Consider the following 16,752-nt stretch of genomic DNA (forward strand, 5'->3'; position numbering starts at 1 on the left):
GGGCACGTAAGAGGAGAAATGGAAAACTGAGAAGGGGCCAGGAGAGTTACAAGGGTGAATACTGACACCACACAATAGATAACTGAATAAAAGTATCACTTTAAAGCCCATTACTTTGTACACACAAATACACACTAGTAAAAGTTTGACTGTAGAGTTTCCATTTAAGTTGAAAAGAATGCAACATATGTATTGTCTACTCAGACATGCCCACACATCTTGTCTGGACTTAATCCAAGTGTTGTCTGCAGCGGAAGTGCAGCCAGCAAGGAGGTGCAGTCAATCAGGAGGTGCAGGCGACAGGACAAGGTCTCCTTTTCCCCTTTGAGACAAAGTCTCACATAGGCCAGGCTAACCTCAAACTCGCTCTCTAGCCAGCACTGGCCTGTATTCCCCATCCTCCTGCCTCCGCCTCCCACATGCTAGGATTACAGACATACTACCACACTGTCTAGAATATTCTCTGAATGTAAAACTCAGGTATGTGTACTGACAAAGTATGTTAAAATTATATGAGTAAAGTCTTATAAACACATAAAAATTAAACTAAATTGCATTATAGATTGAATGTAGTTCTTCGGTTTAAAAGAATTTAATACGGAGGACTGGAGAGATGGCTCAGCAGTTAAGAGCACTGGCTGCTCTTTCAAAGGACCTGAATAGAATCCCAGCACCCACACAGTGGCTCACAACTATCTCCGACTCCAGGTCTAACAGATCCAAGGCCTGGTTCTGGCCTCTCCAGGCACCAGGCAAACACATGATACACAGACACACATACAGGCAGAACATGCATATGCATAAAATAAAAACAAATAAAACCTAAAAGGAAAATAAGTATTGACCTGTCCACACACATACACGCATGGACAGACAATGACCTTGACCTTTGAGTGAATTACTCCTGACTTCCACTCTTTGTATTTTTGACCCTGACAAAATCTCGACGAATGTCCCTACGACCCAATCGTCTCATTGTCTGTAAATACTAATATCGACCACCCTCCATCACACAGTGCAGGCTTCACAGAGGTCACAACCAAATTTTAAAACAATCTCGTAAGAGAACAAAAGGGCCAAAAATAAGTACCCTGTAGAAAATACAAAAATGCCATTTATTTTCCTTGTTTACTAAATGGTTAGCTATAAAGATCCCATTTCCCCCTTGTGGTTTAAGGAGTTCCTTTTACCACGGTTATTTCATTTTTTTGTAGGCAAACACTAAAATCGGCACGTTCTGCATTTTATGCAGAGCCTAACTGATCGTTTATATTCTATACATTCTGTGTTGAAGAACTTCATTCCTCAAGATCCTGACAGACAACCACTGTCCTCATATGTTCGAGTAGTAGCGACCGCGGTTCTGAAAGTCCCTGTGAGCGTATCTGGCATATGTCTTGTTATGCGGGATCCTGCCAAAGGGTTCTCGGTCATTGAAACAGGCCTGGAAGACTTCATCCACGGCCTTCTGGGCCTCTTCTCTGCTGATGTTCCGGACCGCCAAGATAGACAGAACAGCTCTGTCTCGCACACAAGTCTAAGAGAAGGAAAGCACACGGTTTTAACGTTGTGTGAAACTTAATCATAGGATACCACTATATGTTACCTAAACCAAAATAAGATTAATTTCTCCAGGGCTGGAGGGCTCATCAGTTAGGAGTTCCCCTACTAGTGGACCTAGGTTCAATTCTCAGCACCCACACAACAGTCTGTAACTCCAGGCCCAGGGAATCTGACACTCTCACACAGACAAACGTGCCATCAAAACACTAAGGCATGTAAAATAAAATACGTCATATCACTTCTCCTCCTGTTCTTTTATTAATTTCTGCCATTCTAAAAAGTAAAATAAAATTAACAAATATAATTCTCTAACCTTGGAACATGTCAGTCACTCTAAAACTATTTAGATGTAAATAAGACCCCCGTTTATTATTTTCTCAGGAATAAAAACAATACCTTCCTCTGACCACCAGGCATTGTCTGCCAAACATGAATTCCCACTTTGCGAAATCACAAGAAGTCCATAGACAAGGTCCTGATTGATCTTGCTGAATTAAAATTAAAACACATTTCAAGGGGCTGGAGAGATGGCTCAGTGGTTAAGAGAGATGCTTGCTGTTTCAAAGGACCCGAGTTTAATCCCCAACAGCCATGGTGGGCAGCTCACAGACACCTATAACTCCAGCTCCGGGATCTGAGGCCCTCTTCTGGCCTCCAAAGGCACCAACACTCACGTGCACACACCCACACACAGCCACACATACAGGTAACTAAAAATAAAACCTAACTTTAAAAAAAATAAAATAAAATGCACTTCAATTCCATGCCTCTTTCATAACTTTTCAGCAGACTGCTGATAGATTAACTGTTTATCCTGAGGCAACAGGAAACTATTCAGACAGACACCCAAACTTAAAAGGTGCCTCTGAGGGAGGGAGAGAAAAAAAAAAAAAAAAGGTGCCTCTGGTTTTAGACAGAAACTAAACATAATCTTTCATAGGTCTCAGTTTTACTATGAGAATAACTTGTCTAATATCTTCAATCTGTTGATTCTCAAACTTCCATGTTTTAAGATGTGTAAGGCCCTGACATTCCAATTCCTAGAGACCTTTTAAAATACTTTTTTCTCTCTTCTCCAAACTAAAACTCAAAAGAAAGACCATTATAGATAATTGTGGTGGTTTGAATAGACTAGGCCCAAGGGGCAGCACTCTTTGGAGGTGTGGCCTTGTTGGACCAGGTGTGGCCTTGTTGGAGGAAGTGTGTCACTGTGGGCTTGGACTTCAAGACCCTTGTCCTACCTGCCTGGAAGCCAGACTTCTAGCTGCCTTAGGAACAAGAGGTGGGACTCTCAGTTCCTCCAGCCCCTCATCTGCCTGGACACTGCATGCTCCCATCTTGATGATAATGAACTGACCCTCTGAACCTGTAAGCCAGCCCCAACTAAATGTTGTCCTAATAAGAGTTGCCTTGGTCATGGTGTCTGTTGACAGCAGTAAAACCCTAACTAAGATAATAACCAAAAGAATATCATCTCTTCTCCAAACTAAAATTCAAAAGAATGGTACGTGATCCGTCCACTAAAGATTGTCAAAAGCAGGCATGGTGGCTCAGGCAACGCTCCGGAGGCATGAGGACCAAATCCAGGCCACCCCAGCTACATGTCAAGACTGTCTCAAAAACAAAAGTAAAAATCTAGGCCTGTGTGGAAACATTCCTCTATTCCCACCAACTCCAGGCTGAGGCAGGCAGGGTCTGAGCCCAGGAGAAGGAAACCAGCAACACAAGACCTAGTATCAAAAAAGGAACAAATAAAAAATAAACTGATTTTTTATGCTAGTCATCAATATTCTGCTTTCCTAGTTTTACCTCCACCTCGTCACTCAAGCTGGAAATGCTCACACGCAATGGGACAACCCAAGATACACAGCGAGACCCTGTTCCCCCTCCCTGAAATACAGATGTCAGAGCTGCACAAGACCCAATGACAGACCACAATCGGGATTTACTGGTCCTTGCCAGGCGGTGGTGGCACGCACCTTTAATCCCAGCACATGGGAGGCAGAGGCAGCAGATCTTGCTGAGTTTGAGGCCAGCCTGGTCTACACAGCAAGTTCCAGGCTACACGGAGAAACCCTGTGGTAAAAAGCCTCTGCATCAGCTCCGGCCTCCAGGTTATCTGTCCTGGCTTCCTTCAGTGATGGACTACAGATATCAAAGTATAAGCCAAGTAATCCCTCTCCTCCCCAACTTGCCTTTTGGTCACGGTGTTTCATCATCAATAATCATCCAAGCTAAAGCAAATCCATACCAGAATAGTGAGGTATAGCTGTTTCAGACCGGACCATGTTTTTATGGGGAAGGCTGTGGAAAGGCTTTGGAACTTTGGACAAGAAAAGCCATTGAGTGTTGAGACCTCAGTGGGAGGCTCTGTGGGAGCCTAAAGATAAGAGTGTTGAGAGCTGTGCAGAAGAGAGAGGCCTGGCATGTGACGTTTCAGGGGGAAGTTTAAAGACTCGATCAGGGCCATTTGCTACTTTAAGATTTAAGATTCTGTGGTTCCGGTCGGGGGGGCAGAACAAGAGACCAGAAGCACTGAGGTGAAGTGTTTCCCCAGTCAGCTGTGTGCAGAGGTGGCAAGGTTCTACCTTGTGCTGGCAGCCAGACTCGGTCATGTGTAAGAGTCTCCCAGGTGGAACTGGTTCTGAGGACAAGAAGGGGTCATGAAGAGCAGCCGAGGAGCGGCACCGGGAGAGGCCAGGAGAGGTCACTTGTGAAGGTGCAGCCTCAGAGGCAGCGGAATCCCCAGGACTGAGGGGTTATGGAGAAAGCTGAGACTCTGACATGAAGACAGCCCAAGGCTGGTTCCTGTGAAAGTGCGTCCCAAGACCAGTAGAAGACCCAGCATTTTGGAGATGCCAGGACCACAGGACAACCCCTAAGAAGAGCAGCAGCAATGGAGGGGAGCCTGCGGAGCCTAGAAGACGAGCTGTGTGTGCTGCGAGGACAGAGCTGGAGACGTGACTCGGGCCCTCTGGAGGAGGTCAGAAGATGGTGACTGAACCCCGGACATTGGACACTGAGTTATTTACACTGTTGGGGCTTTGTCTAATCATGACTGTGCCCTGTTTCTTCCCTCTTGAAGTAACAAAGTATTTATTTTTTCATTTTATTGGAGCCCACAGTTGAAAGACTGAATTTTTAAAAGAGACTGAATTTTTACAGAGACTAAACTTTTTTGGTTTTGTTTTTTTTTTTTTGTTTTTCAAGGGCCTTTAAGCTTGGGGTTTCTCCAAGACGGGGTTTCTCCATATAGACCTGGCTGTCCTGGAACTCGCTCTGTAGACCAACTGGCCTCAAACTCAGAGATCTGACTGCTCCTACCTCTTGAATGCTGGGACTGAAAGCGTAGCCACCACTGCCCGGCCAAAGACCGAACTTTTAAAGTGTCTGAATGGGTAAAGACTATGCGACTTTGTAATAGTCTGTCATATGTTTTCTTATTCATTAATCTGTGATCTGGGGTTGAACCAAAAAAAAAAAAAAAAAGAAAGATTATGTCTTAAAGTATTGTGTGTCAAGTTATCAAGGGGTCGATTGTGTGTGTGTGTGTGTGTGTGTGTGTGTGCGCGCGCGCGCGCGCGTGCGCGGGTGCATGTGTGGGTGTACATATAGATATACACCCACAGGACTATTAGGACATACGGAAGGCAGGCTATGATTTCACTTGGATTCTCTATCTCTCCCCACTTAAAAGTATCCCAGAGGTGGGGCTCAGCAGTTAAGGGCACTCCCTGTTCTGGCAGAGGACCCAGGTTTGGTTCCCAGCACCCACGTGGAAGTTCACAACCACACGTAACTCCGCTTCCTGGGAGGTCCAGTGTATTCTTCGGACCTCACAGGCACCATGCATGAACCTGGCACACTCACATACGCAGCTCTCCTCTCAGGCAGTCCCACGACTGCCCATGACCATGACGTAATCTCCATCAGCATGGGTGTCTGTTGGTACTGCGTGTACTTCCTTTCCTCTGCTCACAACACTGGGGTTAGGTGATCCCAGGGCCATGTTTACCTGATGGTGTTGTTTTAATCCAAAACGCAGCCTGAGAAGCTCGTTCACCAGTGAGCAGTCCCCACTGAGGCTCGCGGCTCGGATCTGTCACAAACACAGAGGGCAAGTGAGAAGCAAAGAGGCTCTCAGTCTCTCCACACCAGCCAACATCTAAAACTGCGAAAGAATAGAAAATCACCGTGTATTTCTGACTCCGGTGTATCTGACACTTTCCTCTAAATAATATCCTTAAATATCTGCTAGCAAGAGCACAACCCCAGGAGTGTGCTGTACAAATTGGGGCACTGGGGCAGGGGACTTTCTAAACCTCACCTGTAGCCTCATGGGCAGTAACAATTCCTCCTGGAACACAGGGTCAGAGTTGGACCTCCTGGTTAAAATTCATGATCTCTAGAGGATACAGTCCTAGAAATTACCAAAGGACTTCAAGAAAGCAATCCTTCCAAACAAACTACCATGTGATCCTGGCCACAGCCCTCGGCCACTCAAGCCTCAGCCATGAGTCTCCGCAGGCCCCTCAGACTGTGTGTAGGACGTTACATCATGCAAAGCTCAAATGACGCAGACCAATCTACTGAAGTTAGCCCAGATCTTCTGATTTATGACGTTAACAGGTTTCTTTTTTTTTTTTTTTAAGTTCTGGGACTGCCCCCATATATGGCACAGCATTTAGCCACAGTTTTGTAGTTCACTGTCAAGAGAATGTCTGCTCCTTGTTGCCTCCACACTGACATGGGTGCATTCCTCTGTGGAGCTCGAAGCATTTAACACACGTTAGCCAATACCACTAGAGAGAGACCTGCTTAAAAACTCAGATTTTGTCTACTCTCCAAATAATGAGTTTTAGTTAGAAGCAGTGGGGGCACATACTGACTTCAAGGGAAGGAGAAAACAGCCTACATTATAAACTACATGCCTGAGATTCGCTAATTCCTCAGGCCCTCATTATAATGAGATCCTCAAGTAATGAAATTCAAGCACTAAATACATATGTCCCGCTAGGAGTGTGCAGACTTCTGAGAGCAACCCAAAATCATTAATGATAAATACCTGTTTAATATTGTGCTCCTGAGGCTAAATGTTTTACGCCAGGGCAAACAGTGACTCTGAGTATGAAGCAAACAGCCCAGTAGGAAGCCGGGCAGGCCCAGTTCTGCCAGTAACTAGAATCCAAACTAGTGTCTCACTTTGCACACACGGAAGACAAGGATAACTGTGGTCCTCAGCGGGCTCTTGTTGAGAGTGAAGGAGAACCAGAAGGGCTGGGGATGGAACAGTGGTGGACTCTACCCAGCATGCATAGGCTCTCAGCTCTACCCCAGTTTTGCAAAAGCAAATCCAAGGCTGGGAATACAGTTCAGTTGGAAATGTCTGAAAAGCATGCACGGGTCCCTCGGTTTCAAATCCCAAAACCATACAAATCAGTCATTTTTAAAAAAGAAAAAACAAAAAAACCCATCCAAGCATTGCATTTAGCTCTCAAGTGTACCCCAGGAAAAGTATTCACTATGATTTTATTATGATTTAAATGAGTCAATGCTACTATTAGGCCTTGAATATAACATTTATAGCAATTCTACAAAGAGACCATGCTAAAGTGACAAGAGCAAAGAAAGGAATATGCTTGAATAAGTTGCAGCTGAATAAACACCTCAGTGTTTTGGGAAAAAGAAATGTCTAAACTCACCTCCGAGCACGCCAGGTGGTGGACATTGGTGAACCAGTGGACGTGGGCCCGGCAATGGTCGAACGCGTGAATGAGCTCGTGGGTGACAACCCTGCCCATGTGTGCCTGATTTCGGATATTGTTCTCGCACAAAACAATCTAGGAAACACCAAAGTAGGGAAAGTCTCCCTCATTTCTGAAACCAGCTCCTTTTCTAGATCCCATTTCTCTCCTGCACGGCCACCTGCTGGGAGCCTCACTCAATCTCTCCCTCACATCCCCTCAAGCCCCACTTCTGGTGACCTCTCCTCAGGAGGCCATGCCTGCAGTCCAGTTAAGAACCCGTTCATATGCTGCACCCCCAAAGCTGACCACATCAGTTTGCCTTGGATGCCGCAGCACTGCGGTTCTACGAATGGGCTTTGGAAAGAGACAGACATATTTAAAGCACTGTTCAGGGCCCTGCTAACCTAGCAAGCTGGCAGTTTTCCATATATATTTTTTTTTTCAACTGTTAGGGAGTAATACAGACATGAGTGTGGGTGGCCACAGAGACCAGAAGAGACTCTAGAGCTCTAATGTGAACTCTGGTCTCCTGAAAGAGGACTAAGTGTCCTGGAGTAATTTCTCCAGGTCCCCAAGCAAGTTTCTTAGCCTCTCTGTTGCCTCAGTTCCCTCAGCTATAAGAAGGAGATATTGTGGTCAGGGAACCACTGGGACTATGCAAAGAGCTTCTCTGCAGGTTTCAGAACAAGCAGCAAGTGAACACCAGTCCCCCAGTTAGAGTGAGGGAAAGTTCCAGGAATGCCCCCCACCCCCACCTCCCCAACCCCCACCTTCCCACCCCCCCCCCCAGCAGATGTCAGAAAGGAGAGTGCAAGCCAGTGGCTCGCTAGGGCAGGGCCCTATGAGAACAAGGAAGCAGGAGGGTCCTAACCATGACAGCTGTGTTACTACGCCTGACATCGGGAGGTGCAGTCGCTTTCAACATTAACTTGCCCAACTAACATTCATTAAGACCTAATAATTGGCTTGCAATCTATCAGACAGGAATGAATAAATATTCATCCAAGTGATTAACACATGCATGGTAGTCCTGGGCAAGTACAGGAACATCACGCTTGATCTGGAGAACACAGGCCTCTCTAGCAGGAATGTTCAACTCAGACCTGCAGGCCGGGTGGGGGATGCGGCTCTCTTGGGAGAGTGCTTACCGAGCAAGCACCAGGCCCTGGGCTCTGTCACCCAGTACCAGTGCCAGACATGGCAGACCACTAGGGACACAGAAGCAGAACCAGAAATTACTGGTCATCCTCAACTATATGGTGAGTTCAGGCCAGCCTGAGCTACAGAATCTGTCTCAAAAATAAGGAAATAGTGCTGGGGCGATGGCTCAGTGGTTAAGGACACTGGCTGTTCTCCAGGACCTGAGTTTAATTCCAGCACTCATGAGACAGCTCACAACCATCTGTAACTGCAGTTCCAAGGGATCTGACGCCCCCTTCTGGCTTCTGTGGGTAACAGACACATACATGAAGCACAGATCTACTATCAAAACAACTGTGCAGATAAATATGAAAAGTTAAATTTGAAAGACAGTGGGGAAGGGAGGTACCTAAGACAGTTTTCGGGGAGGAAAGAAAAGGAGAAATGATGTAATTAGACTCTAATCTCAAAAAAACAATTTATTTAAATCCAGACTTAGGGGCTGGAGATAGCTCAGCGGTTAAGAGCACTCAGCGCTCTTCCAGAGGTCCTGAGTTCAATTCCCAGCAACCACATGGGGTTTCACAATCACCTGTAATGGGATCCTAAGCCCTCTTTGCTGTGTCTGGTGTGTACTCACCTCATATATAGAAGAAAACAGGATCTGACCTATTTAAACAAAGAGGAGGGAGGGGGAACAGCATGTGCAAAGGAGAAGGGGGCTGGAGGAAGAGGTCGTGTGAGAAGCTGAAAGCTGGACCAAGGGCAGAAGTGGAGTGGGTCAGAAGACCTGAGCCAGGGGACATGGCGGAGGCCGCGCCACACAGACCCTTGTATTCTAAGGGTGTTCCAAGGGGAACACTGAAACAGAGGCATGCTTTGTGTTTACCCTTAAAAGTAAAATAAAAGAATAAATGCATTCAGAGAAACTAGATAGAGGCCCTACAGCTAACCCTGACCTGACCCTGACCCTAAACCTAACCCAAACCCTAACCCTAACCCCCAAACCCTAACCCAAACCCTAACCCCCTAACCCTAACCCCCAAACCCTAACACTAATCCCCTAACCCTAACCCAAACCCTAACCTAACCCTAACCCTAACCCTAACCCTAACCCTAAACCTAACCCAAACCCTAACCCTAACCCTCAAACTCTAACCTTCTAACCCCTCTATCCCTGAGCCTAACCCTGACCCTGACTATCCTGACCCTGACTATGACCTTAATCCTAATCCTAACCCTGACCCTGACTGTGACCATAACCCTAACCCTAACCCTAACTGTGACCCTAACACTAATTCTAACCCTGACCCCTCTAACCCTGACCCTAATCCTAACTGTGACCATGACCCATGACCCTGACCCTAAGCCTGTGACCCTAACACTAATCCTAACTGTGACCCTGACCCTGACCCTGGCCCTAACCCTAACTATAACCATGACCCGAGCCCTAACCCTAGCCAACATGGTATTCTAGGCAAGAAGCAGAAGATAGCACTTGCAGGCAAGAATGGTAGGAGCTAAAGAATAATTTAGAAGTTAATTTGAAAATGTTTGAATCAGAAATAAGGAAGGAACCAGAAGTATTCTACAAATGCCTACACTAAATGGTAGAAATGTCTACTGAGATGTTAAGCTGAGTGTGGTGGGTCATTCATGTGATCCCAGAACATGGATCAGGGGTACACTGTCTCACCTAGCCTGAGCTACACGGAGACCAGCCTGGGCTACACCAAAACAAACAAACAAACAAAAAACACCCTGAAAGAAAAGAGGACGGAAGGTGAAAAAACTAAAACCCAGATTGGGTAAAGAATCACCAAGGTGAACTTGGGCAAACAGGGTCTGAGGTATACTGCAGAATCCATGGACTACATTTTTTTTTTAATTTTTAAGATTTTCTTACCTATTTTATATATATATATATATATATATATATATATATATATATATATATATACACACACACACACACTGTGGCTGTCTTCAGACACACCAGAAGAGGGCATCAGATCCCATTACAGATGGTTGTGAGCCACTATGTGGTTGCTGGGAATTGAACTCAGGACCTCTGGAAGAGCAGTCAGTGCTCTTAACCGCTGAGCCATCTCTCCAGCCCTGGTCTAAGGTATCTTTAAGACAATCCAAGTGAAAGTGGAAGCAAGCATTTGAAGACACAGGCAGAACATTCAAAACAGAACTCAAAGAGAAACAAGATTCCCTCGGCAGAACACGGAGGAGAGAAAAGAAGGTCTGTGGGACGTCAACACTTACGGGTGGAAGAGAACGAAACCTCGGAACAGTGAGGCTCTAAGCCACCATTCCACGCACGCTAAAGACCCTGCGGTCCTGAGCCACCGTTCTGCATATGCTATGACCCTGCGGTCCTGAGCCACCGTTCTGAGTACACTATGACCCTGTGGTTCTCCTCAGACTTGCATCTCGGAGACACTGCAAAGATCAGCAGGACTGAAGGATCAAGAATACCTGCAGCACTATCTCGCCCAATTACAAGGTTGGAAACAGAATCAGATAGGGTGAGCTCTAATGGCAATGCAGAGGAACAGTATTTAAGTGAAATTTAGAAAACCAGAGAGGGCTGGAGAGATTCCCAGCAACCACATGGTGGCTCACAACCATCTGTAATGAGGTCTGATGCCCTCTTCTGGCCTGTAGGCGCACATGCAGGCAGAAAGCTACATGATGTATACATAATAAATAGATATTTAAAAAAAAAAAAAAAAGATGACCACACGGTTATCTGAGGTCCTGAGAGTGCTTGACTCCTCAGATCTGGGTGGCAGCCACGCGCACAGAGGCTTCCCTGTTACTCAAAGTGTACTTACTCATAGGCTTCCTAATTTCCTGGATAAATGGAAGACTTCATGATAAAAACTGCAATGTAAAACAGGATGGACTAGGGCTGGACTGCACTTAACACTGCTGAGAGCTGGGAATTCCAAATGTTCGCTCTGCTTTTGTTCCTGAGGCGGGTTCTCCAGCCCAGCTGGCCTCGAGCTCTCGATGTAGCTGAGGGTGGCCTTGAACTTCTGATCCTTAGCCCCACCTCCTGAGTACTGGGATATGTGCCACCAAGCAGGGATTATGCAGGGTTAGGGGCTGAGTTCAGGGGTCCATGGAAGACCCATGTAAGAAGCTAGGTAAGGCTTCGACCAAGTGAGCCACAGCCCCAGCTCCCAAAACCCTCGCTCTCCTTAACCGCTGCAGGGGAGTGGGCAACCTTATCAAGAGAAAGCTATCGGTGCTGTGACGGCAACCTACCAGAGAGGAAACTACGAGTAAGAAAACATAACCTTCCCAAGCAGAGGGACTAGGATTCCAACTCCAGTCTCACTGTAAAATCCACAGTGCTGGCCCATAATTATTGCAGAGAGTTACGAATAACCAAATATGTATCAAATTATCCAGCAGAAAGCAGTAGGTGGGGTTCAGCATTGACGCTATACTCAAACTGGAAAGGTTACCTACAACACTCTCAGCTACCTTTGCCATGGCACCTAATCCGCCTGCCACCTCCAATACTGGCAAAACCCTCCAGTGACTGAAAACTAATAACAAAGCTGAACACTCACGAGCGGGTGAGGCACCATTACGAACAACTTTAGCACAGATAACTAGTTTAATTCTCATCACCAGGCTAAAAGATAGATGTGGTCATTATCGACAACAGGAAGAAATAATCCCACTCCCTCCAGGCAAAAGTTACCTCACGTGGTCTTACCTCTTACCCCAGCATTCACAGTGGCGACCACACGGCTCACATCTGTTTGCAAATGTCAGTCACAGTTTCCCACGTGGTGTCCCTGCCCTCCGGCTAAACTACGTAGCATGTTACTCCTCAACAGACCTGTGGTTTCCTACAGTTTCGGTTAACAGCATTTGCCTTCTCTTTGCAGAGGCTTTGCATATTTTAACTGAGTATTAGCTGTCAATCAGCGCGTCACCGTCCTGTTGTGGTAACCACATGCCACAGTTTGGACCCTGACTGACTACCTTCCATCAGCCTAGGAGTTAAAGAATTAGTTCCTCTTTTTTTTTTCCTTTGTGTCTAAGTGTGTTTTGTCTGCATGTGTGTCTGGGTACCACAAGCACGCCTGCAGGGGCCAGAAGCGGGTGATGGACTTTCTGATGGTTGTGAGCTGTCACGTGTGTATAGGGAACCTTATCCTATGGGAAAGCAGGCGGTGCTCTGAACCCCTCTCTCCTGCCCCAAAGGACCCGTTAGCCTGTGGCACTACGTAAGTGGGGCCCAGTGCCCAGTGGAGGGAAGTTAAATCGTTGTGTATGAGGGGGCTGTTGTCAGTATATATAGCTGCCCCACGATGCACACCACAAAGGCAACAGGGTCACATGACCATGGACTGACGCCATGAGCCAAAGTTACTCTTGTCTCCATACAAGTTCAACTTCTCAGTTTACAGGAACAGACAGTTACCACAGCACAACACTCCAGCCTGCCTCACACTCCTAACCATTGGAGTTCATGGTTCGCCTCCTTCAGAGCAGCAGCACTCCTTAAGAGCAAGGACCACGACCGACCTTGCTTTAAAAGTCCTACGCAAGGACTGCAGGATAGGATGCGTGGCATGTGGACTGTGTCGGGCGCGTATCAGAAGGGAGAAAAGGGAAGGGAACGACCCAGCAAAGAAACGCACCTGAGACGTGGACGCATCAAAGCCTCCGCTGACGTTGCCATCACAGACTTCGCAGGAAAAGTGCCTTCCCCTGTTCACGGCACTGGAAAGCACAGAGAGACGTGAGCAGCCCCCGCCAGAACACCCAGGACCACAAGGCACAGCTCTCTCACCGTCTCACATGGTCAGGACTCAGCTGTCTCATCTCTAGACAAAGGAGAGTCTGAGGCAGTATGGTCTGCAGAGTCCGTACTGCCTCGGATTCCATCGGATCCACCTGACTGGGACCACACTGGAAAGATGACAGAGTTCCGACCTTGGGCCATAGTGGTAAGAGTAGATATCAGAAGTCACTTCCTCTAATCCTGAGTTAACATCTGGAAGCCTCCTATTAGTCCATTCTAAGGTTAGCCACAATGCCCTACGCTGGAGGGCTGGAGAGGCCAAGTTTGGTAATTACTTACAAGAGAGACTGAATAGTGCCCTTACTAAGCCTGCCACGGTTGACAGAGAAAGGTTGTGGTCCCAAGTGAGAAATCCCAAGTATAAAAGCTCTACCATTAATTAGTTCAGAGCAGGGGGTGGGGAGGTACAGAATAGACAGTGACTTTTTTTTAAGATTTACTTATCTATCTTATGTATGTGGGTACAACGACACTCTCTTCAGACACCAGAAGAGGGCATCAGATCCCATTACAGATGGTTGTGAGCCACCATGTGGTTGCTGGGAATTGAACTCAGGACCTCTGGAAGAGCAGTCAGTGCTCTTAACCACTGAGCCATCTCTCCAGCACAACGGTGGCTTTTAAAAAAAAGATTTACTTACCAACCTGAATGTTTCATAGCATCAAGTAGAAGCTTGACATACGGATCTACAAAGACATTAATTATGCCCATTAGAAAATGTAGCAGCAATTAAAGCATCCAAACAGGCATCGAAAAATAACTCGCAAACACCATCTTAAACCAGTTTCTAAAATGATGAATAAAACATGTAAATTAATGCCAATTAGATCAAGTCCTGAAGGCTGGGGATTTAGCTCAGTGGTAGAGCGCTTGCCTAGCAAGTGCAAGGCCCTGGGTTCAGTCCTCAGCTCCGAAAAAAAGAAAAAAAGAAAAAAAAATCAAGTCCTGATGAAATAGAACATAAAAACAGACACTAAAATGCTCCCCACAAGTATCTTCATGTCAAAGGTTGCTTTTGCTTAAATGACTAAACACTTCGCATTACAGCTCATGTTAGGGGACCAGGGCATCCTGGGCCATGGTCAGAAAAACAAACCAGCACGGACCTGGATTGGAGGCAGGCAGCGCTTTCACTGTTCTCTGTCGTGACATCTTGCCTCACTCTAACTACCACATTCCAATGGGACCTGCCAACCAAAGCTCTTCAGTGAGGGTTGGCAGGCAGAAATGTGTGAGTCTGTGCTAATAAGAAAGAAGACAGGCGGCTCAGGGACTGGGCCCAGTGGTGGGGCCTTGCCTAGAAAGCACAAGGGTTCAGTCCTCACCTCTGGGGGAAGGGGAGGGAGGGAGGGGGAGGGAGGGAGGGAAGGGGAGGGAGGGAGGAGGAAAGAGGGAGGGAGGGAAGGAGGGAGGGAGGAGAGAGGGAAGAGGAGAGGAGAGGAGAGGAGAGGAGAGGAGAGGAGAGGAGAGAGGAGAGGAGAGGAGAGAGAGGAGAGGAGAGGAGAGGAGAGAGAGGAGGAGGAGCAAGAGAGCACTAAAAAGACAGCTCAGGGGTTAGTAGCATGTGTTGCTCTTGCAGAGGACCCAGGTTGAGTTCCCAGCACCCACAGAGTAGCTCACAGTCCTGGAAGCCAGGAAAGCAGACAGTGCGCAGACATACATGCAGGCAAAACAATCACACACAAAAATAAAGTAAATAAAAAAAAACCTTAAAAAAAAAAAAAGACAGTAAAATCTTTTATCAGTTGACTATTCAATTATGACCGATTCTGCTATAAAATAGTAACTATTATTTGGGACAAATATATTTAAATCTTACTTTCCTAATAAATCTGAAGTACACAGGCAATCTATGCTGATGCAGAAAAGCAAGGCAGTGTCCCTGGACTGGAGAGAAATTGCTCAGTGGGAACCAGTGTGGCTGCCTGACCCGCAACAGTAATAAACCTCTTAGATGTCATGGGCCTCCGTAGGTAGGTGCATAAACACGAGGGTTTTCCTTTTTTTTTTTTTTTTTTTTTTTTCCTTTTTTCTTTATTCTATATAAGTGTACTGTAGCTGTCTTCAGACACACCAGAAGAGGGCATCAGATCCCATTACAGATGGTTGTGAGCCACCATGTGGTTGCTGGGATTTGAACTCAGGACCTCTGGAAGAGCAGTCAGTGCTCTTAACCACTGAGCCATCTCTCCAGTCCCCGAAACGAGGGTTTTCAAACGTTTCTGTTCTAGCTTTCTCCCCTGTCACTACTGCAGTGAATGAAGGTTAAAGAATTCCCCGCCCCAGGGAAGGGGTGCACAGGTAGAAGTAAAACTGCCTTATTAATGAAGAGTTCTTTCCAGCTTTCTCACCAGCATCCTACAGCCCGTGCAGCTGCATAACTTACATAAGAAATTAGTGAGTGTGACCCAGAAGGGCAGACTTCCAGCCTGGGCCTTCACTAGCCCGAGTGGGGCGGGAGCCCACGCCCCCTCCCGCCCACGCAGCCCTGGGGCTGCAGTGCAGCCCGGGATCTGTGGGGTCCAGGCCCTTCCTCGCCCCCGGGTCCAGTGTCACCCCGACCCCAGCCTCCAGGTCGCGGTTCCTACTCGTCTCCAGGGTCTTCAGGAGCATGAGCGGACAACTCTGATCCCGGGTGAAGAGACTGGAAAGGAAGCCCTGCTGGGACTTCCCCTGAGCCGGTGGCTCGGACGAGCCCTGGCCTGAGTCGGATCGCTGCAGCAGCGGCTCGCCTGCTGCAGGGCCTGGCTCGCCGCCTCCCGGAGCTCCCGCCATGCGGCCCGCAAGCCTCCTCCAGCCCGCTCGCCCTGGCCGACGCGGGGTAGCCGCTTCCGCCGCCCGCAGACCGATCGGAGGACCTCGAGCCGAAGACCCGACTAGCAGTTCGGGGCGGGCTTTTGGGTGGGCGTGGTGGTGGGCGGGGTGTGGTGGGCGGTGCTTCGTGGCCGGCCAATGCTGGCCATGAAGTTCCCTTCCGCACCTCAGCCATGGTCCTCTCACTCCCTCACCTGCTGTTTCTCTCATTCCCGCTACCCACTCAGAATTAAAGGCAGTGTTTTCAGAAACGTTTGGAAACAATAACGACTGATTGGTCTCATCAAAATGTGGCTCCTCGGGACCCATTCATCAACCCTACTCTTGCTCCAGAAATAACTTGTAATATGATACACACCTCACTTCTACAGCATATACGTATATATACCTCAACTCACTCTGTGACATCTGACTCGAAGGCCTTTTCCTCAGTTCCCATAATCAGAGTACAGATTAAGTGTATTCCCCAGGGCATTACCAGCACGCTGACTCAAAATTATTGTTGTCTGATCTGCAGTTCAAGGCACTTTGTCTGTGTTAGTGCACTCATGACAAACTTTAGTGTGTATGCGTGTGTGTGTGTGTGTGTGTGTGTGTGTGTTTGTTTGTTTGTTCCTTCCTCACTAAATTATTCATCTCAGTTCACA

At 47.2% G+C, this 16,752-nt stretch overlaps 1 protein-coding gene across 3 annotated transcripts; it reads right to left on the minus strand.

Annotated features, from left to right (window-relative positions):
• Positions 1–1,089: 1,089 nt before the first annotated feature.
• On the minus strand, positions 1,090–16,149 carry Atp23 (ATP23 metallopeptidase and ATP synthase assembly factor homolog). Of its 3 annotated transcripts, none has more exons than XM_032913396.1 (6): positions 15,880–16,149; positions 13,932–13,977; positions 13,127–13,208; positions 7,266–7,403; positions 5,579–5,662; positions 1,090–1,537 (listed from the first exon to the last, which is right to left on the minus strand). In XM_032913396.1, the coding sequence occupies exons 1-6, from the start codon at positions 16,064–16,066 to the stop codon at positions 1,334–1,336; spliced, it is 741 nt and encodes a 246-aa protein (XP_032769287.1). In that variant the 5' UTR covers positions 16,067–16,149; the 3' UTR covers positions 1,090–1,333. The 3 variants fall into 3 exon arrangements, with proteins under 3 accessions (XP_032769287.1, XP_032769302.1, XP_032769295.1); XM_032913411.1 differs by lacking the exon at positions 15,880–16,149 and adding an exon at positions 15,111–15,247; XM_032913404.1 differs by lacking the exon at positions 15,880–16,149 and adding an exon at positions 14,398–14,588.
• Positions 16,150–16,752: the final 603 nt, after the last annotated feature.

This window comes from Rattus rattus, chromosome 1 (assembly GCF_011064425.1).
Source record: "Rattus rattus isolate New Zealand chromosome 1, Rrattus_CSIRO_v1, whole genome shotgun sequence".
Lineage (NCBI taxonomy): Eukaryota > Metazoa > Chordata > Mammalia > Rodentia > Muridae > Rattus > Rattus rattus.